The 27,627-nt window shown below is 43.1% G+C and overlaps 1 protein-coding gene across 1 annotated transcript in view; it reads right to left on the reverse strand.

The window, feature by feature from the left end:
- Nucleotides 1–4,114: 4,114 nt before the first annotated feature.
- TGFBR2 (transforming growth factor beta receptor 2) overlaps nt 4,115–27,627 on the reverse strand; it is a 102,665-nt gene continuing 79,152 nt past the window's right edge. Inside the window, exons 5-7 of the mRNA XM_059077351.2 lie at nt 26,579–26,720; nt 9,421–9,548; nt 4,115–6,727 (exon numbers count right to left, since the gene is read on the reverse strand). Coding sequence (XP_058933334.1) covers nt 6,548–6,727; nt 9,421–9,548; nt 26,579–26,720 — 450 coding nt within the window. The 3' untranslated portion in view covers nt 4,115–6,547. The remainder of the gene's footprint in view (nt 6,728–9,420; nt 9,549–26,578; nt 26,721–27,627) is intronic.

The following is a 27,627-nucleotide window of genomic DNA, read 5'->3' on the forward strand; positions in this document are numbered from 1 at the left end:
GTCAGTCATTGTGGAGCTGACAATAATTTAAATCAAACCAAGGGGATCTGACTCCAGAGGTCCCAGTTTTAATGATTTTATTAGAATATTTAGACAAAATATGACATTTCAAAGGTATTTCATCTTTCTGGTGACACACAAGCACCAGGGCTATCATTATTCTATTGTCTACACAGCAGGCATGGAGGGGGGAAGATTCGAGGATAGTTTCAGCAGCACCGATTGCATGGGCTGCACGCAGTGTGAGTTTTTAGCATCGGGGTGTGTGTGTGTGTGTGTGTGTGTGTGTGTGTGTGTGTGTAGAGAAAGAGTGAGAGAGAGCACACATTTCACACCGTGTGCAATTTTAGCTTAATTAGAATAGGAAGACTATTAACAAGCTATTTTTAAATGCACCAAAAATCAGGAGGTGTATTAGAATTAAATTACACCGTGTGAGGCTGATTGGCAGGCCATGTAATGGGGGAAGGTTCACAATCTTGTCTTTATCTGCAGTTTGCGAAGTAGGCCCGAAAGCCATAGCCCCACACCCATAGTCTGGACCTGTAATTATCCAAGTAAAAAAAGACATACTAATTGGAAATGTGATAAGCAACGATTAGGCAGCCTATTTCAGAAGGAAAATGAACAGAATTGCAGATGCCAACTGTGGTGACTTGTGAAAAAGGATGGACATGCTTGCTTAGATGAAAACTTCTCAGGCTTCCCTGGTGGTGCAGTGGTTGAGAGTCTGCCTCCCGATGCAGGGGACACGGGTTCGTGCCCCGGTCCGGGAAGGTCCCACATGCTGCGGAGCGGCTGGGCCCGTGAGCCATGGCCGCTGAGCCTGCGCATCCGGAGCCTGTGCTCCGCAACGGGAGAGGCCACAGCAGTGAGAGGCCCGCGGACCACAAAAACAAACAAACAAACAAAAAACTTCTCTGTCACCCTGGGAAGGGTTTTCCCTCGGGACTAGACTATTAGTGTACACCCTGTCATTTGCATAGGGAGCTTAAAACAAAAACCACCACTGCAAACTAGAAACTGCCAGGCGCAGAGAGCGCCTGCATTCCAAAGCTGCTGACGGGTGCAAGGACCGGGACCCCGCTGAGGGCACTTGGAGACTTACTGCCAACTGGGAATGCTCCCGACTTTGCAGTAGCCAGGACTGAAATAACCCGGGTAAAACAGAGCCTGTAAGGGGGGGCGTCAGAGGACCTTGGCTCCTGTTTTGGCTGGAGCACTTGGGCTGGAGCCCAGAGTCCATGTGCCTTTGAGGAATTACTTTTGCTCCCTGATGGCCACCCTGGCCCCTCCAGTGTGCACTGCATCTTCCTCCTGTGGATTTGACCCTAAAGAATCAGACCTCGAGCATTCCAGGACTCCACCTTGCCCTTCAACTCCAGCTTCACTTTGTGTTCAAGGTCTACATGCGGGCTCTGGAGTCTGACTGCTTCAGTTCCAATCCTGGCCTTAAGACCGCTCACTGTGGGACTCTTTGTAATACCTTGCTCCCTGCCTGTTTCCTCACCTCATATATGAAGGTAAGACTACCTCATAGGTTGGTGGTGAAGATGAAAGCAGATAAAGATGGTAAAACACAGAGAATGGTGTTTGGTGCTTCCCGAGTGCTCCATGAATGTTAGCAATTCATACGGATTTGCTTCCTTGTGGGGAGCACGCCAACCTCATCATTCATATTCCCAGCCCCTGCAGTTGCCAAAAATAAGGACCGTTATCTACTTAATGCATTTTAAAAAGTCAATTCAGGTTTTTAAACCCAGCTATATTTCAAGCAATAATATGTGAAAGCCCAGGGTAAATGTGTTTATTTTTTCTAGTACATGTTAAAATAAAAACAGACCCACTAAAATAACGTTTTTAAAGGTTGGCACAATCTGAAACCGTCTGAAGGAGCGGGCAGACTCCACGCATTAGGCAACACTATTCACTCGTTGTCCAGTTGTGCAAGAATTTAGACAGCACTTCTCATGTGGGTGGGAGCAAGTGGAGCAATGGAGATAAGAGCACACCTTCCTTGTTCCCACTGTGCAGACAGACCCCCGGGGGCTGGGGGTGGATGAGAACAATGATGGCGCTATGGGCATGTTTCATGGTGATGCAGCCCTCTCATCCTGCTGGGCAGGCCAGGTCTCTCAGGAGATAATACGAGAAGACAACCAAGCATTATTCCAAATTATTATTTCAAATTTGAGGTCCAGGACCACTTGGCTTTGCAAGCAGACCTACCTCTGTGAGACCCTAGGCTTCTTACTGGAGTCCTCCGAGTGTGATTTCTCATCTGTAAAATGGGTACAGTACCTACCTCATGGACCTAGTCTCGCCCAGTGAATGGGCGTCCTCCCCAGATGACCAGTACTCACCCAGGACAGGAGCTTCCCTGGGCTCCAGGCCTGCAGCGTGTGTCCACTTCTCTGTGTCGCTAACACCCTCTAGGATGTATCTCAGGATCAGCCTCTTCGGAAAGCAGCCCTGGCACACTAAACCAACCGAATACTGGCCAGTATGCACTGAAGGCTTTCCAAGTTCAAGACGCAACACCAAAAGCCTTGCCAGTATTCCTTGCCACAGTGGTCACTGGTATGGGATGAAGCCTGTAAAATCCCATTGTACATATAATGAAACAGGCATGGAGAGCATAAGTAATTTGCCCAGGTCACACAGGTGGTAAATGGAGGAGCAGGAAACTGCTAAAATTAGTAACCTCTAAAACTGCCAAGCTACTAGTTAAAACAGCACTACAACTAATGCCCGCAGTAGTACAGGACCCTGTCATCCAGCTAAGTGATTCTCAGCTGAGAGTGACGACTTTTGTCCCCCAGAGGATATGTGGCAATGTTTGGTGACATTTCTGGTTGTTGCAGCTGTGGAGCGGGTGCACTGCTGGTGGGAGTGCACATACTGGTGCAGCCACTATGGAGACGAGCAGTGTGGACAGTCCTCAAGAAGTTAAAGATAGAGCTACCACACAATCCAGCAATTCCACCTCTCGGTATTTATCTGAAGAAGATGAAGACGTTAACTTGAAAACATATCTGCGCCCCACGTTCACTGCAGCATTATTTACGAAAGCCAAGATAACCATGAAACTTAAGTGTCCATTGATGGATGAATGGATTAAAAAAAAGCGGCGTACGTATACAATGGAATGTTTTTCAGCCATACCATAAAAACATAAAATCTTGCCATTTGTGAGAACATGAACACAACTTGAGGGCATCACACTTAGTGAAATAAGTCAGAAAAAGGCTAATACCATATGATCTCACTTATATGTGGAATTGGAAAAAACAAAAAAAAAGAAAACGAGATTCAGAGAACAGGCTGGTGGTGGCCAGAGGCAGGGGGTGGGGAGTGGATGAAATGGGTGAAGGGGGTCAGAAGGTACAAACTTACAGTTTATAACATAAGTCCTGGAGATGTAATGTGTGACAGCATGGTGACAATAGTTAATAATACTGTGCTGCATATTTGAAAGTTGCTAAGAAAGTCGATCTTAAACGTTCTCATCACAAGAAAAAAAAAAAATCCTCTAACTCTGTATGATGACGGATGTTAACCAGACTTACTGTGTTCATTTCACAGTACATACAAAATATTGCATCATTATGTTGTATACCTGAAATATACAATGTCGTATGTCAATTATACCTCAATGAAAAAGCTCCAAGTGGGATGGGGTGCTAGGTAGAAAGGAAGAGGGAGGAAGCGTGACACCTGGCGGGGGTGGGGGTGGAGATAGTGGCAGGCTGTTAATTGTTGAGTGGGGAGGGAGAAGTGGGCATGCGCGGAGCCGGCTGCACACCGAGAGAAGCCGTGTGTGGATGCGGGCCGCTCCCGGGACCCGGGGACAGGGGAGATGGTGGTCTGGGATGTAGAGGGACACCGTGCCGGACCTGGGATCAGGGGCAAGCCACCACCAGCATCTGCCACGTCTCCCAGTACTGAAGTGACTGCTTTTTTAAAAACAGGGACCTGACACTGTCAGTTGAAGAAGACAATGAATGTGTTAAAGTTGGAGAGGATTTGTCTTGTGGCTTTTTCTGCACAAACTGCAAAACAACCAAATGAAGGCTCGTGGACCCCTATGAATAGGAAACAGGAGGCAGGAAGCTGACCTGAGTATTTTTGTTTTATTCAATCGAATAAACATTTTATTTATATAAAAGACAAACAATGCATAGAATGAAAATAAGTGCTTGACACAGTTGATATAAAGAGTATATAGCATTCACATTCCTATTTTAATACATGAGTACTGGTGAAGTGTTCCATAAAAGAATAAAACTTTCCCTTTATGTAGAGTAGTGAAAAAAGTATTTTTAGGAACTACAGAATGATATTCCTTGGTCTTTTTCTTGAATAAGGGAAACAAACATAAAACAAGCCACAGTATCGTCTGAGACTACATTCCAGTTTATGCTGATGACCACCCATAAGTGATAAAGCTCTTTTGACTCTTGGAAGATCCCATAATGGACCAGTATTCTAGAAATTCACCACTAGAGGTCAATGAGCAACAGCTATTGGGACGGCCTCACCAGCCCTAAAGTGCAGGGGATTTCTGGGCACTTCCGCGGCATTGCGGGTCAAACTACCTTAACTCTCTCAGCCCACCCCCACCGAGTAGGGTTCCTAAAAGTTCCACCTAATCCCAAACTTCAGCATATCTGCTAAAACCCCAATGAGATGAGACCTTCCAAAACCCAAGCAGAGCTGGTCACTGCCAGTCCCTCTCCAATATTCCTATTTGGCTGAAAATAAGCTTCAAAAACATTAAAAAAAAATTGTTATTTGCAGCATTAACACTTGTTTGTGGATTAACGAGTTTCCTATGGAGTAGTAAAGCACATTCTTTGTTCTTGTCCATGTGGACACAAATTTCCTAACTGTACGTGGGACTACTGTGTCCCACATTCAAATTCTGCAACGGTTGGGAAGGCAGGTGTGACTGAGGCCAGTAACCATGACGACAGCTTCTTGGAGTAAAGGGCTCCCTCTGAAAGCAGAGGGGGAAGCTCTTAAAATACAAGCAAAAGAGATTTGGGTTAACAGGGACCACCCAGAGGAGGTCCCCATTAGTCCAAACGAAGCCCAGCTTCAAATCTTAACCCCAGGAAGGGAATCAAAATCATACTCTATAGCCAGAGGAGTGCGTGGAGGCACATTTCTCACAGGGGCCCTTGGCTGGAAGCAGGTTTAACTCGCAGACTGGGGTGGGGGTGGGTGGGAAACACAAACGTTCATGGAGGAAGTGAGCAGCTTTCTAAGAGTGTCCACACCTGCGTCTGTGAATGATGTGGACCAGAGAGAACTGGAAACCATTTGCTCTCTAGTCTTACTTGAGGATCCAATTTTTTTTTTTTTTTTTTTTTGCAAAATCTCCAGGTATTTAAAAAGTGCCTCGATTTTGTTAAACACTGTGCTGGCCAAGCAAAACACACGTTCAGAGTGCGTGAGGAGACTCCTGACTGTGGCAGTGCTGTGCTGCTCAAATACTTTCCCCTTGGCTAAAATGTGCTCGAGTCCCCTGAAGCCCAGAGCATAGAACCTACTAGTGTTGCATAGAAAGCTGGAGACTGAAACCAAGAGTGATAAGAAACTAAACATAAAGAACCTGGAAGGGAGACCTGTTGTTCCCTTTTAGGAAACAGGGAACAGTAACATAGGTATGGGGGGGAATTTTTTTAAAAAATAACAATTTCTCATTAGTAGAAGGTGTGGCAATTTCATGGGTGGGGAAATGTATCCTGATTTTTCTGTAGCCTGTGAAGGTAAAACATGGGGCTTAAAACATTTAAGCAATTAGAAATGGGGCAAAGTTTCTGAACTAGCTGAGGAAGGAGGTTCACAAACGAGAGGTGGGTCGTGAAGCTCCGGTGACAAGTCCAGGAGAGATGATGGCACACGGGGACCCCAGGGTCTGGTCCCCAAACAGTGCGACTCCAATCAGCTCCATGGCCAGAACAGGACCCAGTACAGGGAATTATTACTTTGCAAAAGCAAGTGCAACTTGGCCACAGCAGGCTCTGAGACCTAGAGCCTCTCTCTGAAGGCAAAGACCGCCCCCCCCACCCCCACCCCCCAATTCCTGTGTGCTCAGAGGCCCAGCACACGAGTTACTGCCAAGTGCTGAGGCTGCCCCAGAGCCCTTCCTTCTGTGCTCAGTGCCAAGCTCGCCCATCCAACCCATTTCTTGGGCATATTTGATCTTTTTCCTCACCTCTTTCTAGAGTATGGCTGTATAGATAGATATAGACATATATAGATATATATAAAACATAGCTATTCCATATTTATATACAGGCATTAATAAAGTGCAAATGTTATTGGCTATTGTAAAAATCAATCTCATTTCCTGAGGAAGTGCTAGCACAGCTTATCCTATGACAAAGTCAAAGACATAGGACGCTTCCTGTCACCCCCTCCCCAGCTCGGGGGGAGGGAGCAGCCCCGGGGTTCCAGGAAGCATTGTTCAGGGGCAGCTTCCTGCTGCCTCTGTTCTTTGGCCACAGGGGCAGCCACACTCGGCCAGCCACCGGAAGAGCTATTTGGTAGTGTTCAGGGAGCCGTCTTCGGGAATCTTCTCCTCCGAACTGCTCCTGCCCGAGAGTCTGTCCAGATGCTCCAGCTCACTGAAGCGCTCAGCCACACACTGCGCCGTGAGTCGGGCCTCGGGGTCGTGGTCCCAGCACTCGGCCAGCGTCTCACACACCATCTGGATGCCCTGCAGGGGGAGAGGGTCCACAGGTCTCTGAGAGGGGATGGCGGCTCCTGGGGGCAAGGCAGCCCCTGCCTTGTCTCTGCCGCCATCGCTCTGTCCCTGCCTGCAGGCCAGGCCCCAGCACCATCTGACTGCAGCTGCAGGCGGCCAGCGTTCCGGGGCCATCTGATCATAGGAAGTGGGGAAATGAAGACACAGCACAAGGCCCCCCAGTAGGCTTCTGGGGCACAGCAGCATCCCCAATCCTGAAAATTCCCGTGAAGTGGGCTTCTAATGCCATTTCACACCTGTCTGTTTGGTGGGGAGGGGCACAGCTTTAGGCTTTAGTGTCGAGGGCAGTTTTAGGTTCATAGCAAAGTCAAGTGGAAATTACAGAGAGTTTCCATATATGCCCTCCACCCTCGCGGACAACCTCCCCAGCTATCAACACCTTGCATCTGTGTGGTGCGTTTGTTAAAATCGGTGAACCGACACTGACACGTCACTATCAACCAAAGTCAACCAGAATACAGTTCACGGTAATGTACAGGACGTGGATTCTGGCAGATGTGTCCATCATCACAGTATCCACAGAAGGCCACTGCCCTAAACATCCTCTGTGCTCTACCTCATCACCCCTCCTTCCTTCCCCCTCAGCCCCTGACCACCACTGATCTGCTTATTGTCTTAATGGTTTTGCCTTTTCCAGAGAGTCTTAAGAGCTGGAATCATGTACACATTCCTATGTAAACAGGACTGAATATCTGAGTGAAGTCCAGGCATTGGTTTGGTTGCATTTTCTGGGTTCACGTCCCATCTTCCAGCAGCTGCTGAGGAGACCCTATGCTAGGCCCCTCCTCTCCTCCATCAGGCTGGACCCTGTCTGTCTTTGTAGGTCCTGCAGGCTGTTTCAAAGAGTTCAACCTAACCCCATAAAGGCCCCATTCAAAAGGCCCATCCAGAAAATGCTGCCCACAATGCGTGACAAGGGTCTTCTTTCATGGCTTTAATTTTTATTTTGCATTGCAAATATTTTTGTTATTTCAAGTCATTTTTTGGAAGTAAAGCAGGAACGGATTAACTAGATAGCCCAATAGGTGGAAACAGACTGTGCTCTTGCCAATCAGAGGCCCAACCGTATCACTGGTGTCCCCTCGCACGAGTGGCCAGGTGGGATGGATCAATCCATCCCAACTCTGCCCTGAGAATGGCACTTTCCTGTTTGCAGCCTAACCAACAACTTTCCCCACACACCTAGGAACCTGACCTTCCCTTCCCGCCCTGTGAGTGAGTTCATGATGTTGAATTAATTGTGTAATTCACCTAATTGGTGGTATTGATTGATGGCCCTGTTAAGAGTAGAGTGTTATTGTTGGTACACAAGTAACATTTATTTTATTCTGGCACTGTAATTACAGGCAGTAAATTAAATTAAATATTAAGCATTAACTTGAAATAAATAAGGCAACAAATCTCATTAAGAGAAAAAATGTATTATGCAAATTCTTTCCAGAATTTTATCATCATGAATGATGGCTTCATTAGAAGAACAGTACAGGAGAGGAGGCAACAAGAGTTTGAAAGAAACAATACTAGTGCCTTCTGATTTCAGAGTTAACACAAAATAGTCTTGCATTTTCAAAGTCAAAGAGGCTTTCCTAAAACCCAGGGAGAAGCCCTGGGCCACGGCCTGGTCCACGCTCTCCCCCAGCTTTATCAGGGTCTGTCCGCTGAAGTGGCTCTTGGCCAGGGCTGGCACACACCAGGCTTCCTGCTCCATCTGTCTCCTCGATGGCACCTGACTTGTGGTTTCTGTTTCTTATCTGAATTATTTGCCTTGCCCTTAGGAAACCTATGACTTAGCCCCAGCCTTCCCTGGGTAAGGGAATTCAGCCAAAGGCAGCCATAGAAGGTTTACGTCAATGGAAAGGACAGTGTTGTCAGTGAGCTATGGGCACAAGGCCCCTCTCCCTCATTCACAGCTCTTCCCTGCTGTGCCTGACAGTCCCCAGCTCTCACAACCTATGCCTCCTTCTTTTCCTCTGATTGGGGGCATTTTGATGAGGGGAATTTGGATGGGTCTCCCTGTATGTCAGAACCACTGGCCCTGCTATGGATGGATGGCCTTACCTACCATTGCTTAAAAGGAAAAAAAAAAAAAAAAAGAAGAAGCCATTAGGAAGTTCTGGAAAGACAGATTTCCTGTTTGTTCCCTTGCCCTTTGCTCTTCTGTGCTTTCCTTTATCCCAGCCTCCTCCTTCTCGACACACCTGCCGCAGCCTGAGCGCACAGCAGCCCCTTGTGGGCCAGGTGGCTGACAAACACCCCTTCTTCCTCACTAAGTATTTCCTGCCAGAGCTGAAGATTCCCAGAAGAAAACATTTGGAACCCAGAAGGGAACAAAACATAAACTCCCTATAAGAGGTGAGTGGCACAGGCTGCAAACAACATATTTTAACTCAGAAGCAAGACAGCTTGGACAATATGACAAATGCCCGTCAAATGATTCTGTGTGAGCCCTTTCTGAATGGTCGGTAGAACATGCAATAACAAGGTCATCCCACTGTACTGAAACTTGTTTATAAAGAAAAGTGAACAGGGTCATGGAAAACAAAGGGACCTGCCTCAGATTGATGCCCAATAGGCAGGAATTCTCTCCTACCTAAGATATGACTCTGGATGAACTTTACTTGCCCTTCGCAACAGTCACTCCTTACCTGGTGGTTGAGCCAGGAGCTGGGGATTTCGGGCCGTCCTCGATCTCTCAACACGTTGTCCTTCATGCTTTCGACACAGGGATGCTCCCGCACCTTGGAACCGAATGGAGGCTCATAATCCTTCACTTCTGTTGGAGAGAGCAGGCAAACACAGGGCCCTTGAGAAGGGTGTGCACAGCTAAGACACTGAGTGTGATGCACCTGTGATTACACTAGGGGCAATTTTTAATTCTTGTGGGTTCAAATATAAGGAGGGGTTGTGGAAGGAGCTTGAGAGGTATTCAACACATGACTGTTGAGTGCCCACGATGTCCTAACAGCTGGGGACAGAGCAGAGAACAAGGTCAGGGGATTCAGGTTTTAATGCAGACATCTCAATGGGGCGATCCTGGTTCTTGGGAGGTAGAAAAATCTTACATATTACAATGGTTTGTGGCCCTACAAAGGTCCACAGTACATAAATAGATTTAATATGTGATATTAAATTTCTTGGGGAGATTCAGCCATAAAAAAAGGAATGAAATTCTGATAGATGCTACAATACAGATTATGTTTAGTGAAATAAGCCAGACACGAAAGGACAAATATTGTATGATTCCCCTTATATGAGGTACCTGGGACAGGCTAATTCACAGAGACAGAGAGCAGAATAGTGGTTGCCAGGGAATGGGGGGAGAAGAGGTAGAGAGATATTGTTTAATAGGTACAGGGTTTCAGTTGGGGAGGATGAAAAAGTTATGGAAATGGATAATGGTGATAATTACACAACACTGTGAATGTACTTAATGCTATCGAACTGTACCACTCAAGTTGTGAATTGTAACCACTTAAAAATGGCTAAACTGGTGAACTTTATATCATGTATAATTTTCCCAAAGGGAGAAAAATCATGAGGAGTAGTGATTAAGAAAAAAATGTCTACAAAGGCTCCTTGCAATAGTAATAATGAAAAAGAGGTTCAGAAAATGCTGTTTTAGATGACAGAGGAGAGAGACTAATAACACCAACAAACAAAATTTAAAAAGGTAACTTTCCTTCAGTGATACTTGCTAAAAAGAAAATAATGAAGGATGATGTAAACACTTCATTAGGACTTCAGGTTTCAACTAAGGACAAAATCTTTTCTTTTTTTAAGGGAAATTCAGGTTGCTGATTTTCTTCTAATTTTTCTTATTGAAGTATATAGTTAGTTGACTTATGACGTTATATCAGTTTCAGGTATACGACATAGTAACTCAATATTTTTATGGATTATATTCCATGTAAAGTTATTATAAAAAACTGGCTATATTTCCTGTGCTGTACATTACATCCTTGTAATTTATCTATTTTATACCTAGTAGTTTGTACCTCTTAATCCCCCTCACCCCTAACCCTTCTGGCAAGAAACCATAGTTTGTTCTCTGTATTTTGTAGATCCCACATGTAAGTGAAATCAAGCAGTATTTGTCTTTCTCTGTCTGTCTGACTTATTTTACTAAGCATAATACCCTCCAGGACCATCCATGTTGGTGCAAGTGGCAAAATTTCATTTTTTTATGGCTAATATTCCATTTTGTGTGTGTGTTGTGTGTACACACATATACATTTTACTTTTGTATGTAGTATGAGAAAGTGTTCTAATTTCATTCTTTCACATTTAACTGTCCAGTTTTCTCAGTACCACTTATTGAAGGGACTGTCTTTTCCCCATTGTATATTCTTGCCTTCTTTGTTGTAGATTAATTGACCAAAAGTGTGTGGGTTTATTTCTGGACTCACTATTCTGTTCCACTGAGCTGTGTTATATGTCTGTTTTTGTGCCAGTACCATACTGTTTTGATTACTGCTGCTTTGTAGTATAATCTGAAGTCAGGGAGTGTGATCCGTCCAATTTTTTTTCTCAAGATGGCTTTGGCTATTCAGGGTCTTCTGTGGTTCCATACACATGTTAGGATTCTTTGTTCTAGTTCTGTGAAAAATATCATGGGTATTTTGATAGGGATTGCATTAAACCTGTAGATTGCTTTGAAGAGTATGGACATTTTAACAATATTCTTTTATTCCATGAATATGGGGTATTTTTCTATTTATCTGTATCATCTTCAATTTCCTTCTTCAATGTCTTATAGTATTTAGAGTATAGGTCTTTTACCTCCTTGGTTAAATTTATCCCTAGGTATTTTAATCTTTTTGATTTGATTATAAATGGGATTGTTTTCTTAACTTCTCTTTCTGATAGTTCATCATTAGTGTACAGAAATGCAACAGATCTCTGTATAGTAATCTTGTATCCTGTAACTTAACTGAATTCATTTATTACTCCCAATAGTTTTCTGATGGTGTCTTTAGCGTTTTCTACATATAGTTTCATGTCATCTGCAAAGAGTGACAGTTTTACTTCTTCCCTTCTAATTTGGATGCCTTTTTATATCTTCTTGTTTGACTGCTGTGCCTAAGACTTCCAATAATATGTTAAATAGAAGTGACAACCGTGGGCATACTTGTCTTGTTCCTAATCTTAGACAAAAACCTTTCAGCTTTTCACCATTGAGTATAATGTTATTTAGCTGTGGCTTTATCATATTGGTCTTTATTAAGTTGAAGTGTGTTTTCTCTATACCATCTTGTTGAGAGTTTTTATCATGAATGGATGTTGAATTTTGTCAAATGCTTTTTCTACATCTATTAAGATGATCATATGACTATTCTTTCATTTTGTTAATGTACTGTAAAACATTGATTGGCAGATACTGAACATCCATAACCCCTGGAATAAATCCCACATGATCACGATGTATGAGACTTTTTAATGTACTAATGAATCCAGTTTGCTGATATTTTGTTGAAGATCTATGTTCATCAGGGATAACAGCCTGTAATTTTCTTTTTTTTTATAATGCCTTTGTCTGGTTTTTGTGTCAGGGTAATGCTGACCTCTTAGAATTTGTAAATTGTAAATCTGACCTCATAGTTTAGAAGTGTTCCCTCAACTTCAATTTTTTTGCAATAGTTTTTGAAATAAAGGCATTAACTCTTCTTTATATGTTTGGTAGAATTCACCTGTGAAGCTATCCAGCCCTGGACTTTTGTTTGCTGGGAGTTTTTAAATTACAAATTCAATTTCACTTCTAGTGATTGGTGTCTTCAAATTTTCTGTTTCTTCTTAATCTTGGCAGGTTGTATGTTTCTAGAAATTTGTCCATTTATTCCATGTTGTCCAATTTGTTGGCATAACTGTTAGTAGTATTATCTTAATGATATTTTGTATCTCTGTGATATCAGTTGTTACTTCTCCACCTTAATATCTTAGTTTATTTGGGTCCTCTCTCTTTCCTTCTTGGTGAGCCTGGCTAAAGGTTTATCCATTTTGTTTCTTTTTTCAAAAAGCCAGTTCTTGGTTTCATTAATCTTTTCTATTGTTTTCTCGATCTCTATTTTGTTTCCTCTCTAATCTTTATCTAATCTTTATTATTTCCTTCCTTCTGCTGACTTTGGGCTTTGTTTGTTCTTCTTTTTCTAACTCTTTTAGGTAGAACGTTAGGTTGTTTGAGATTTTTGTTTCTTGAAGTAGGAGGCCTGTATCACTATAAACTTTCCTCTTAGAACTGCTTTTTCTATGTCCCACAGATTTTTGAAAAGTTGTGTTTTTATTTTCATTTGTATCAAGGTATTTTTATTACTATTGCTTTTAATTCTTTATGTCAGGTAAATTATTTATCTGTGTCTCGCTAGGGTTTTATCTTGTTTCTTCATTTGAAATAGAATCCTCTGTCTTCTCACTTTGACTAAGTGAAAAAGTTATCTATCCTGATCTTGAAGGCATATCCTTGTGTGCATCCCTATGCAGTCTGCATGTGCCCTTTGTGGCTTTGGTGGGAGAGCTGGATCTGAAGTGCATGGACCATGTCTTTTCCTGGGGTGCTACCTCTGCTCTGGGGCAGGGAGCAAGCAAATCTGTCTGTGTGCTCTTCAAGAGTGGGGTCTTGGTTTCTTACAGTCCTCTGGTAAGCTCCACTGGTTTTCCAACCAGCCAAGGGGGATCATCTTCCAGTGCCAGACCGCAGGGCTGGGGCGCTTAATATGGGGCTCAAACCTCTTGCTTCCCAGGGAGGATCCTTGAGCTTGTGATACTCCCTCCTTTTCTGGGTCATGCAGTAGGGGTGTGGGTCTGGATGAGATCACTTGTCCTTGCCTCCTACCTGACTTTGTGTGGTTCTTTCTTTATAGCCTTTGTTGTAGAAGAGCTGATCTGCTAATCTTCAGGTCATTCTCAGAGAGATCTGATCTATATGTAGTGGTAGTTTTGACATGTTCAATGGGGGAGGTTAGCTCAGGGTCTTCCTACTCTGCCATCTTGATCACCCCTCCTGTTCTATGGTCGATATCTTTATAGAAGCTTCCTTGAATATCCCCAGAGCCATTCTTTATTAGACATCTGGGGCAGAGCTCTGTTTCAGGGTGTACAGCCACTGCTTATCTGTCTCACTCGACCAGATGGTGAGCGTCTGCAGGCAGGTTCAGAGTCCCTTTCTCATGCTTGTATTCCTGGCACCCATGGCAGGGCCTCCCATACAACAGGCTCTCAATAAATGCTTTGTTGAGCGAATGAATTAATTAATCTTAGATCCTGTCCAAAGTGGCCAATGCATAAACTCTGGGTGAATATTAGAACATCTATTAATTTAAGTGGGTGGGACAATACCCATGTTAGTGCATCACAGGACAATTTAGAAAATAAAATCACTCCAGTACTAAAACATGCCTGAGCCAAAAGGGAAGAGTGGGCTGGATTCACCATTTTCCTCCAAAATAAATAGGACCTTTGGCCTTTACTTCAAAATAACCCTGTTTAATGAGTGAAACTTTCAATAATTTGCCCTTCCAGGCTGAGAATTGAAGAAGCATTTAAGGCGAAATGACATTTTGAAAAGAGATGGCTTGTTCTTGTTTATTTGATTTTCCCCCTTTCCCAGAACCTTACTTGCATATTTATCTTTTTTCTGCCTCACCCAACTAGAAGAGCTGGCAGGGTATTTTCTTTTTCCTTAGTTGGGATGAAGGCCTCCCCTCCTCCACCACTTTGAGACAAGCACAAATCATCCTTCTGTGTGTCTGCATTTGCCTTCAAGTGCCCATAGCACTTAATCTGTACTGCTCTTGGGGTGAGATCTGAACTTTGATTTGCATAGTATTTATACACCGTATTTCTTTCTTCTAGTCCCTTATCTTTTACTGGACTGTAAAATCCTAAGGCCTAAGGCAGAGACAGAGTTTTGTGTCTGCTGAAATTGTGCCTTATACACAGTAGGCTTTCAATAAATATGAGCTGGCTTGAATTCAGGCAAGAGCTAAGTTCCCAGTAAGGGTTTACTCTGACCTAAATCTTCTTTTCTATAAAATGAATGGGCTGAACTAGATGACCTCCATGTCCCCCTCCAGAGCTATCCTGTAATTCAATCTAATCAAATAATGATGCTGTCTTGGTGCCATGCCCTGAGGTATGTATAATATAATATAATATAATATAATATAATATAATATAATATAATATAATATAATATAATATAATATAATATAATGTAATATAATGTAATATAATGTAATATGATTTGCATATGACATAAACTGCTCCTTAGATAATGTATCAGTCCACTGACTCTCCATTTCCAACTCTTTTGGCTGCCATAGCAGATGTGGTTGGCAGCCTGCCTAGACCCCCTTTACCAAGCCAAGAACACCAGCCCCGAGGTGCTACAAATGCTGAGTTGTAAGGGCTCACAATTTCTCCCTTCTATGGAGAATTACCCTTGGTTGATGGGAGCTTCCTGGCCTGGAGGGCAGTCTGTAGCCAATGATGAATTAACATGGAAGTTTTTTTTTTAATTGATATAATTGCTTTACAATGTTGTGTTAGTTTCTACTGTACAGCAAAGTGAATCAGCTATCCATATACATATATCCCCTCTTTTCTGGATTTCCTTCCCATTTAGGTCACCACAGAGCACTGAGTAGAGTTCTCTGTGCTATACAGCAGGTTCTCATTAGTTATCTGTTTTATACATAGTAGTGTATATATGTTAATCCCAATCTCCCAATTCATCCCCCGCACTTCCCCCTTGGTATCCATACATTTGTTCTCTACATCTGTGTCTCTATTTCTGCTTTGTAAATAAGATCGTATAGACCAATTTGTTCAGATTCCACATATATGCATTAATATATGGTATTTGTTTTTCTCTTTCTGACTTACTTCACTCTGTATGACAGTCTCTAGGTCCATCCACATCTCACAAATGACCCAATTTTACTCTTTTTTATGGCCGAGTAGTATTCCATTGTATATAGGTACCACATCTTCTTTTTCTATTCCTCTGTTGATGGACATTTAGGTTGTTTCCATGTCCTGACTATTGTAAATAGTGCTGCAATGAATATTGGGGTGCATGTGTCCTTTTGAATTATGGTTTTCTCTGGGTATATGCCTGGTAGTGGGATTGCTGGGTCAACACAGGAGGTCTAACAGTCTGTCTTGCCTCTAGAGGAGATGACTACTGTGCAGTTCATGCTCCAGAGCTCCCCCTGGGATAAGGCTGATGGTGGTGGAGATGGAGAAAAATGAGACTGTTGCATTTTTCTTTCTGTGCCTTTGATCAAATAATGTGAAGACTGCAAGAAAGCAAGTCAAAAGGTAAGTGGGGTCAGTTCAGAGAGTGCCATCTTTTAAAATAAATACCATCTTTTAAAAATTTTGGAAATGCCTCTAAGAAAAAAAAGCAAACAGCTTAGAGAGTAAGATCGAGTTTAGCACTTAAAAAAAAAAAGTGCTAACGGTATGCATCATAAGTAAGGGTATTATTCGTTGTGTTTACCCCAGACCCATCATAAACTAGAGATGAGGACTTGGAAAAGAGACATCGACTCTTTGTGCCTCAGTTTTGTATCCACAAAACAAGAGAAAGCGCAAGTGCTGGCCATCATTAACACAGTCCTCCCTCAGTACTCGTGGGGGCGTTGGTTCCAGGACCAGAGGCAGATACCAACATCTGCAGGTGCACAAGCCCCATATTTGCCCCTCTGTATATGCAAGCTTTGCATCCACAATTCAAGCAACCATGGACTGTAAACACCCTACAAGACCTGTGAGTGGCTGGATCCGCGGATGCTGAACCACGGATGCCGGCCGAGGGCACGCTCACTACCCTAGGATGCTGGCCACAGCGCTCAGCACTCACCCTGTGCACCCACGCTGGCTCAAGTCCAAGAGGGTCAGGCCGGCGACTGGGGTTCATCCTCCCAACGTGCCCCAAGGGCAGCCCTCAATCAGCAGCAGATGGGGGTTGGAAGATAAACCGGGCTTCCTTGAGCCGGGGGTGTGATGCTGAGGTGCATGTGGGCTCTGTGCACTGCCAGGGTCCCCAATGGGATCATGCCCTGGTTGTCCCCGTGGTGACCTGCCTGCTAGCACAGGGGTCATCAGCTCCCTCCCCTTCCTGACTCACTGCCTGTTCCTTCTCTCCGTGGCTTTTCCTGCCCTCTTTTTCCTACAGAATGCTCAGCTCGGGCTCCTGTTCCAGGGCCCGAGGCACCCAACCCAAGGCAGACGCCCCATCGCCACGGCAGGACCACCTGCTGGGACCAGGCTCCCTCTTGGGCCTCAGCTGGCTGCCTCCCTACAGGCGCAACAGGGACCTTGGGATTTCCTTGAGGGCCTCACACAGCCTCTGTTCTAAGAAACTTTTAGATCTCTCTGCTCTTCTTCCTACCCCCATCCCGTCCTCCCTGCAGTCCTTTCACTGAGGGCCACCGCCCCATCCCAGCCCCACAGCATCTCTTTGTCTGGCTGGAGGCTCTCTCTCAGAAGAAAGTCTGCCGTCTCCGGCTCTGGAGCTCAGAGGGGACCCAGGCAGCGGAGATGCTTACTCCCTGAAAGTCAGCATCTGGTCTGCAGCTGCTGTTTTGATCGTGGTTCTAACTTCATAGAGCCGTGAAGTTGTTGGCGGTTTTCCCCTGGGCACAACCCTGACTTTTATATCTGCCTTCCTTCCAAATTATCCTGCCTGGAAATGCAGGAAGATGAAGGCTGCAATCCCAGGCTCTCTTCACTCCTCTCCCACCCCTCCTTTATTTCTTCCCTCCTTTCCTTTTGATTCTTTTGCATGTTTTGTCTGCCTCACAGCCTGCAGCAAGCTGGGGTTGTGTTTCTCCTCTTGTGAAAATACTTGCTCAGCTGGCTGCTGTGTGTCAGCTGCTATTCAAAGGCCGACATGGCCAGGGATTTGGAAGTCAGCCAGCCTGGGGGCCCGGTTGGCTGGGGTGACGTGAATATTGTGCCTGCTGTGCTCCCAGAGGCGGCCCTGAAGGACCCACCTTCCTCCGCTTCCCACACACCACACACGGTGCAAACACTTGCATGGACACCAGACAAGCCCAAAAGCCAGGACAGAGACTTCTTTGTAGAAGAGAACAACTCTCCTGATTTGTCCTGGAGGGATGGTGAGTTCATTGCTTTCCTCCTTCTTTATAAAACAGTAACACACTGGCCACCTCCTTCCATTTGTTCCCTCCTCAAGCAACTCTGAAAAAACCTATTTTCTTGGTTTCTCTTTTCTATACTTTCAGATGACCCAAGTGCCTGAAATAACAACCCCTTTTATTAGCTATTCCCTAACTCTGTTTTGTTTTTCTTTCTGCAATCATCATACACACCCCCAGCCCTTAAGTTATGATTCTATATCTATTCATGCAGTACTTGTCTTTTTAGCATAGTAGTTCTTCATTAGACACCCAGTCCCTTGAGGACAGAAACTGTATTTTTTTCCACTATTGCATCCTTAGCATTTTCTTTTAATTTTTATTTTAATTGGACTATAGTTGATTTACAATTTGTGTTAGTTTCAGGTGTACAGCAAAGTGATTCAGTTATACATATATACATATCTATTCTTTTTCAGATTCTTTTCCTTTATAGGTTATTACAGAATACTAAGCAGAGTTCCCTGTGCTTGGTATTTTTTTTTCCTTTGAGGTCATACTGTACATTTCTCAGGTATTATTATTATTTTTTAATTAATTAATTTATTTTCAGCTGCATTGGGTCTTTGTTGCTGCACATAGGCTTTCTCTAGTTGCATCGAGCGGGGGCTACACTTCGTTGCTGTGTGCAGCCTTCTCACTGCTGTGGCTTCTCTCTTGTTGTGGAGCATGGGCTCTAGGTGTGTGGGCTTCAGTAGTTGTGGCACGCGGGCTCAGTGGTTGTGGCTCCCGGGCTCTAGAGCACAGGCTCAGTAGTTGTGGCGCATGGGCTTAGTTGCTCCGCAGCATGTGGGATCTTCCCGGACCAGGGCTCGAACCCATGTCTCCTGCATTGGCAGTTTCTTAACCATTGAGCCACCAGCAAGCAGGTCCCTGTTGATTATCTATTTAAAATACAGTAGTGTGTATATGTCAATCCCAAACTCCCAATTTATCCCCCGCTGCCAGCCAAACTTGCTCCTTTGGTAACTGTAAGTGTGTTTTCTAAGTCTGTTTCTGTTTTGTAAATAAGTTCATTTGTATCATTTTTTTTAGAATCCACATATAAGCAATATCATATGATATTTGTCTTTCTCTATCTTACTTCATTTACTATGATAAGCTCCAGGTCCACCCATGTTGCTGCAAATGGCATTATTTCATTCTTTTTAATGGCTGAGTAATATTCCATTGTATATACATACCACATCTTCTTTATCCATTCATCTGTTGATGGACATTTAGATTACTTCTGTGTCTTGGCTATTATAAACAGCGCTACAATGAACATTGGGGTACACGTATCCTTTTGATCCATGGTTTTCTCTGGATATATGCCCAGGAGTGGGATTTCTGGATCATATGATAGCTCTATTTTTAGTTTTGTAAGGAACCTCCATACTGGTCTCCATAGTGGCTGCACCAATTTACATTCCCACCAGCAGTGCAAGAGGGTTCCCTTTTCTCCACACCCTCTCCAACATTTATTGTTTTGTAGACTTTTTGGTGATGGCCATTCTGACTGGTGTGAAGTGATATCTCATTGTAGTTTTGATTTGCACTTCTCTAATAATTAGTAATGCTGAATATCTTTTCATGTGCCTCTTCACCATCTGTATGTCTTCTTTGGAGAAATGTCTATTTAGGTTCTTTTGCCCATTTTTTGATTTTTTTTTTTTTTTTTATATTGAGCTGCATGAGCTGCTTGTATATTTTGGAGATTAATCCCTTGTCAGTTGCATTGTTTGCAAATATTTTCTCCCATTCTGTGGGTTGTCTTTTCATTTTGTTTATGTTTTCCTCTGCTGTGCAAAAGCTTTTGAGTTTAATTAGGTCCCATTTGTTTATTTTTGTTTTTATTTCCATTACTCTAGGAGATGGATCAAAAAAGATATTGCTGCAATTTATGTCAGAGACTGTTCTTCTTATGTTTTCCTCTAAGAGTTTTATAGTGTACAGTCTTACATTTAGGTTTTTAATCCATTTTGAGTTTATTTGTGGTGTTAAAGAATGTTCTAATTTCATTCTTTTACATGTAGTGTTCCAGTTTACCCAGCACCACTTATTGAAGAAGAGACTGTCTTTTCTCCACTGTATAGTCTTGCCTGCTTTGTTGTACCTTAATTGACCACAGGTGCATGGTTTCATTTCTAGGCTTTCTATCCTGTTCCATTGACCTATATTTCTGGTTTTGTGCTAGTACCATACTGTTTTGATGACTGTAGCTTTATAGTATAGTCTGAAGTCAGGGAGCCTGATTCCTCTGGCTCTGTTTTTCTTTTTCAAGATTGCTTTGGCTATTCAGGGCCTTTTGTGTCTCCATACAAATTTTAAGATTTTTTTGTTCCAGTTCTGTGAAAAATGCCATTGGTAATTTGATAGGGACTGCATTGAATCTGTAGATTGCCTTGAGTAGTACAGTCATTTTGACAATATTGAGTCTTCCAATCCAAGAACACAGTATATCTTTCCATCTGTGTGTGTCATCTTTGATTTATTTCATCACCATCTTGTAGTTTCTTGAGTACAGGTCTTTTACCTCCTTAGGTAAGTTTATTCCTAGGTATTTTATTATTTTTGATGCAATGGTAAATGGGATTGTTTCCTTAATTTCTCTTTCTGACCTTTTGTTGTTAGTGTATAGGAATGCAACAGATTTCTGTGTATTAATTTTGTATCCTGCAACTTTACCAAATACATTGATGAGCTCTAGTAGTCTTCTGGTAACATCTTTAGGATTTTCTATGTATAGTATCATGTTATTTGCAAACAGTGATAGTTTTCCTTCTTTTCTAATGTGGATTCTTTTTATTTCTTTTTCAGCTCTGATTGCCATGGCTAGAACTTCAAAAACTATGGTGAATAAAAGTGGTGAGTGGACATCCTTGTCTTGTTCCTGATCTTAACAGTGAAAAGCTGAAAGCATTTCCTCAGAGCATGATATTAGCTGTAGGTCTGTCATATACGGTCTTAATTATGTTGACATATGTTTCCTCTATGCCCACCTTCTGGAGAGTTTTCATCATAAATTGGTGTTGAATTTTGTCAAAAGCTTTTCTACATCTATTGAGATGATCATATGGTTTTTATTCTTTTAATTATTATTGTGGTGTACCATACTGATTGATTTGCAGATATTGAAAAATCCTTGCATCCCTGAGATAAATCCCACTTGATTGTGCTGTATGAAAATTCTTCTTCAGGTAGATTGCCTATCTTCACTTCACTTAGTTGTTCTCCTGGGGTAACTTGTTCCTTCATCTGGGACATATTCATCTGCCATCTCTTTGTGTAACTTTCTGTGATTGTGGTTTCTGTTCCAAGGCTGCAGGGTTTTATTTCTTCTTGCTTCTGCTGTCTGCCCCCTGGTGGATACAGATGGTTCAATGGGCTTGTGCCAGCTTCCTGGTGGGAGGGAGTGGTACCTGCCCACTGGTGGCTGGAGCTGGGTCTTGTCCCTCTGGTGGGCAGGGCTGTGTCAAGGGGTGTGTTTATCAGGAAGCTATGGGCTCAGGAAGATTTTAGACAGCTTTTCTGCTGATGGGTGGGGCTGTGTCCCCACCCTGTTGTTTGTTTGTCCTGAGGCAGTCCCAGCATTGGAGCCTACAGGCTGTTGGGTGGGGCCAGGTCTTGGTGAGAAAATGGTGGCCTCCAGGAGGGCTCATGCCAATGAGTACTCACCAGAACTACCGCCACCAGTGTCTTTGTCCCCACAGTGAGCCAGAGCCACACCCTACCTGCACAGGAGACCCTCTAATAACAGCAGGTAGGTCTGGCCCAGGCTCTTATGAGGTCACTGCTTTTTCCCTGGGTCCTGGTGTGCATGAAACCTTGTGTGCACCCTCCAAGAGTGGAGTTTCTGTTTTCCCCAGTCCTGTGGAATTCCTGCAATCAAACCCCACTGGCCTTCAGAGCAGATGCTCTGGGGGCTCCAGATGCCAGACCCCCAGGCTGGGGAGCCTGACGTGGTGCTTAGAACTTTCACTCATGTGGGAGAACTTCTGCCATATAATTATTTTCTAGTTTGTGTGTTGCCCACCCGATGGGTATGGGATTTGATTTTATCACAATTGCATCCCTCCTACTGTCTTGTTGTGGCTCCTTCTTTGTCTTTGAATGTAGTATATCTTTTTTGGTAGCCTCCAGCATTATTTTATCGATGGTTGTTCAGCAGTTAGTTGTGATTTTGGTGTTTTTGTGAGGGGGGTGAGCTCACATCCTTCTACTCTGCCATCTCCTGAGAGTCTCTGTACCCTCAGCACTTTGAGTAATGCCTTCCATGCAGTAGGTACTCAATAAATATTGGTTTAGTGAATGAAAGAATGAATGAATAGATATATCTTCAGAGAAATAAGGATAAGGAAGTTATCTCAGACTTTAAGGCACTGAGGCTGTAACACACTACAGCATTTAATAGCCTTGGGATTCTTTTAACAGAGACTCACCCAGAGGTGAGAGGAAAGTCAACCACTGGAAATGTTCAGAAGTGAGGCCATCACTGAATGTTCCCCAAGTGTGTAACTGTCTTGCCAGATGCTTCCAGAAAGAAAGGCCTCGAGTCAAAGGCCACAATACACAGAGTAGCACTGACTACTCCCTTCTGTAAAAATAATAATGGTAGTCCTAGCTGCCATGGGCTATACATGCTCTCCATTGGTCAGGCCAACACTGTACTAGGAAGGTTAGGGCCTGTGGGCCAGAGCCAGACAACAGGGCTCTGATGCTTGTCTCCACAACTTTCCCACCTCCTAAACCTCAGTTTTCCCATCTGTAAAATGGAGCTAGTAACAGCACACCCTTCAAAGAGTCCTTGGTAGGTGGAATGAGTTGTTCCATGAAGCAATTGCTTATGTAACAGTATTTATCGTTTCTCGGTGGCCTTCTTCATCTGGACCAAATCTACTTCTACCAGAAAGTCTTTCCCTTTTGACGACTCTCTTCAGTTATGACAACCCATCTCTTGAGCTCCTAGGTGGAATCTTGTGGTAAGGGAGCTGGACCAGCTGGCTTCCAAAGGGTGCTATTACCACCTCTGCATTTTCTCACCTGAGAAGAGTGCAGCTTCTCCAGTGTCGTGTTGTCTCTTGTTTGTGTTTCCTCTGTACTTCTTGCACAGAGAGGACACTTCTGAGCCCCATTGTTCCTTTGAGAGCTGACCTAACCCTCCTTGCCTGAACTCCCTTTAGCCAATCTGGGCACTCAGTCCTTTGTCCCCTGCCTCACCTGTAAAAATATCTCCTTCAGTGTTCCAGGCCCAGTAAATAGTACGAGACAAAGCCTAGCACTAAGACCTGTGATAAACGCAGAGAGAAGCAGGCAAGACCTGCTGGGCATCCACGCCAAGAGTTTGGGCTCAGCCCTGAGAACAGAACAGAGTCACTCGAGTCAGGAAAGATGGGATTTCACCTTCTCCTCCTGCAACACCGTCCTTTGATGCCTAGTCTCCTGCTTCATTCAGTTAGATGTCCTGCTACTAAATGGGAGAGAATATCAGTGGATCTTTATTGTGAAATAAAATATCAATTTATAACTCAGCACACTGAGGTAAGCATTTTCCACATTTCCTTTTCTGAAATGAGACTGTCCATGAAAAATAGTAATTACGTATGCTGTATTTCAAGTCACAGAAGGAAGTTTAAGCTAAAGGAAAGCCCTTTTATATCCTGCCCTCTCTCTGTATAAATTAAAGCGTAATATCAACTAGAGGGATATTGTCTATTCTATGTGTAAGGTAAGAAATGTGTCTGAATGTGCAAAGTTTTTAAAAGTAAAGGAGAAAAAAGTGTGTTTCATCAGTGACAGCAAGCTTCTTCATGGAAATACTTGTCCTTCCATCTGTGTTTGTACAACAGATTAGAGGGAACACACCCTAACTTCCCTTAAAAGGTACTAACTTTAATGTACCCTCTAAGGGCCTCTTTAAATATAAAAGAAAAGTCTCTGTAATTAAGACTAGGCTGAAAATCTGCCTTCACGGTTTTTGAAGCACAGACACAAAAAAACAGAAAACAAAACAAAACAGAAAAAAAACAGTACTTTTAAAAGAAGGCAACAGAAAGGGTTTAATACATGAGTTCATGCACTTAATCAAGTGAAGGGCTGTCTGCTGGACAAAAGTGAGGATAGACAAAGAACTTTGATTTTTGCAGCCTGAGCGGAGATGGGAGGAACAGTACTGTGGGCTTAAGATCAAACAAAATGAAAACCGGGATGGCCTCTTTCCGGTTCCCTAAAGCTGTCTGTTCTTATCCTAAAGGTTATGAAAGGTTTTTTGAGGCCTGCTGAACAAATGGGACCCTGTTCCTTCCTTGGGAAAACTTATTTATACTGTATCCATTTTTAGACCTTGTAAAAGCTGGTGAACTTGGTTCTTCCCCATTAGGTTGAATTCTTCCACACTCAGCAAACATCAACAGGAAAGGGCGTCAGTCACTGATAACTGTGGAAGCAGGGAGCTCACATCAGGCCTTAAGAAGCTGGCAGCACTGCCAGAGGGGAAGCCAGGGACACAGTCTCCAGCTCACGTTTATAGAATGACGGGCTTGAAAGGATAAGAGATACCCAAAATGAGGTAAATTTATTCTGAGACGATGACAACAGCATCATCGTCTCTTCTGACACAACTCACTCTGGTCTGGTCTAAGGATTCATTTTCGAGCTGTCAAAGCTTTCAAGCAGCAAATGATTCTCAGTGGCTGAAACTTGATTAAACAAATTTCACCATGCAAGAAAAAACTGTTACTTTTGGAAGTGCTATGGGGGAAGACATCTCAGGCAGGAAACCAGAAAATAACAGGGTCAGCCAGACAGGAAGTGCCATCCCCATGCAGGGACCCAGGGAAACAGGTGATGGGACAGCAAGGCTCCCAGCAGGACCCATCATAGAGAGTCAGCTAAGAAAGTTCTCAAAAGGAGGATCAAAAGGAGGAATTATCAGAGCAGGAAATGGTGCCAACCAGATCCACCTGAAGCAAAATGCTAGGTAGTTCGGCCCAGTGACCAAAGCTATAATCTAAGCGACAAAATAAATATTGATAATATTAAATATCCATAGAATAAGATAAATATCCACAACTTCATACTCATATAAATACATAGTAAAATGAATAAATAAAAGGGGCTGGTGAGAGAAAGGACAGATATTTCGTAAGCAGAATATCTATGAATAAATGTAGAAGGGGTAAGAAAAACAGAAAATCACCATTAGGCAAACATTACAGTAATAATTGTAGCTGGCAAGAACTACTGATGGACCCTAGAATTAGCAGGTAAAATAATGGTAAAAAAAACAGGTCTAGTCTCCTTACTAAACAGGTGTTTAGTAGAAACAGGTCAAAGTGCCTTCCCACAAGATTTGTATTAATTACAAATGGAAAAGGTAGTATCTTTACAGGGAGAAATGTGGAGACACCTTCACCACGTGATGAGATTGGATCACACACTGGCATCTGCACCCGCGTGTGACACCCTGAGTAGGGCTCAACATCATTTCTGTGGTATTCTTGCCTAAAAATGCACAATGTCAATCTAATCATGAGAAAACATCAGAGAAACCCAAAGTGAGAGACAGTCTATAAAATACCTGGTCTGAATTCTTCCCAAGTGTCAAGGTCATGAAAGAAACACAGACTGAGCAACCATCACACATCAAAGGAGACTGAGGTGGCCTGGACGCTAAGGTAACATGGAATCCTTCAGTGGATCCTATTCCCCATTACTAGGGGCTTGGAAATACAAGTTAGTCCTATATAGATTAATTAAAGACATGGTACCAACATCAATGTCCAATCTTCCGCCGCTGTGCATGGTTTAGGTAAGGTGTTAGCACAAGGGGAAGCTGGGTGAAGAGCATATGGGAACTCGCTGTGCTAATCATGCACTGATTCTGTGTGTCTAACATTATTATAAGACAAAGGGTTAAAACTGGAGTTAGCTGGGTTTGACTTAGCATCTAGCCAGGACCAGGTTGGGATATATCAATTTTCTAAGGTGAGACCTAAGACCCTGATGGAAACCACTGAGAGAAGGGTCAGAAAAGGACAAAGTGATGTAGACATCAGCCAATCCCACCTCCGAGAAGATCAGGGGACAATGCTCTCTAAAACGATGACATCCCCTCGTACCCCTGAAGAATACTGCATTCCTCAATAACCTCTCTTCACTAGATTTTTCAAAACCTAAACAAATATGTCAGACCATTTTGCTTGTTTTGTTCAACAAAGGAAAGTTATGTCCATAAAAGTAAATTTTGAGTCAAATCCAGTTCCTGTACCATATAATTCTGAAAAACCTTAAAATACAAAAAGAAACAAAAGTCAGATACTTTTCTGAATCATGGTACCCATTTGATAAGCAGAAATAATTCTTATAAATATTACTAGCATTCATCTCTTGCCAAATATGTAAATATCTGTGGTGCGATGGGTCAAGAGAAAAGTAATTATAAACTTCAGGAAAGGAGATAAAATGTTTTATGCTCCAAACCTGGCCTTCAGCTATAAAACCTAGGCTTTTTAGCACCATTCCCGATCGTTCTGGAATAGCTGTGTCCTACCAGATCTCAATGAGCGCTCTGTATCCCTGGAACCGTGTTGAAGCAAATAGTGCGACATCGCGCTCTAAGGCCCATGAGGCACCACTGCACCGCGACGGTGTCCATGCCTACCTCCCACTGCGCTGCAGCGAGACGTCATCTCCCAGAGCACCAGGGCCATGGAGTAGACATCCGTCTGCTTGAAGGACTCAACATTCTCCAGATTCATCCTGGACTCTAGGACCTCTGGAGCCATGTATCTCGCCGTTCCCACCTAAAGCAAAAACATACATTGAGGCGCCCATCACTGAATTCCAGCTGCACACCTATTTTCAAAATATAGCTGATGTTTGTCCCCTACACAGGTAGCTGACCTTTAAAAAGCACAATGCTTTTTAAAGTAATGAGACCTGCACAGAAAGGTACAGCTTATGTAATTATTTTTTTAAAAATAGGTGTTCTCTCCCTGAAAACCCTTTAATGAATATAAAGAAAAAAATGCCACAATAAGGAAATGCCAAACCCCAGAGCTGCTTTGTTTAGCCCCGTGACATATGTCATCATATCATGTATACGATAACATCCTTGCAGAGAACCTGAGCGACCACATCAGTGATACTTTTGATGTTGATTTTTGTTTTTGCAAATTAAATATATTTTCACGCTTGTAACTCCAAGACTTGTGGTGAAATAATAATTGCCATTAATTTTTTGTCACTTGAGAATAGTCTTAATCTTCTTTGGTTACCCCATGGCACATTCTAGTGTGCCAAGCATGTCATATAATTACATAAAATCTCTGCTAAACTGAATTGTATGAAAGTATTTCCATTAAGAGCCCAAACCTGGTCATTTTATAATTTTGATAGGCATGCTATGTAGTTTTATTTGAACGATGACTGGTAGTATGAAAACACTGTGATACATAAGAACAAAAAAGAAATGCTTCTGGGGAAAAACATCACTTGAATGTTTGATAATGCAGCTTGTATAGATTGACTAAATAACAATGAAATCCTACCTTCCCAAGGATCCAGGGAATGTCAAGTGAGTTGATAATATCACCCCAAATAACGCTTCTTACTGGCATGCGTTAGAAGAAATTTTTCTTTTTAATAGGTCATTGCATGACTTGTTACCCTGGCACAGTAATCTGTCCGTGTTTCAACATGTTTATCTCT

The sequence above is a fragment of the Kogia breviceps genome, chromosome 10 (genome assembly GCF_026419965.1).
Source record: "Kogia breviceps isolate mKogBre1 chromosome 10, mKogBre1 haplotype 1, whole genome shotgun sequence".
NCBI classification, from domain to species: Eukaryota; Metazoa; Chordata; class Mammalia; order Artiodactyla; family Physeteridae; genus Kogia; species Kogia breviceps.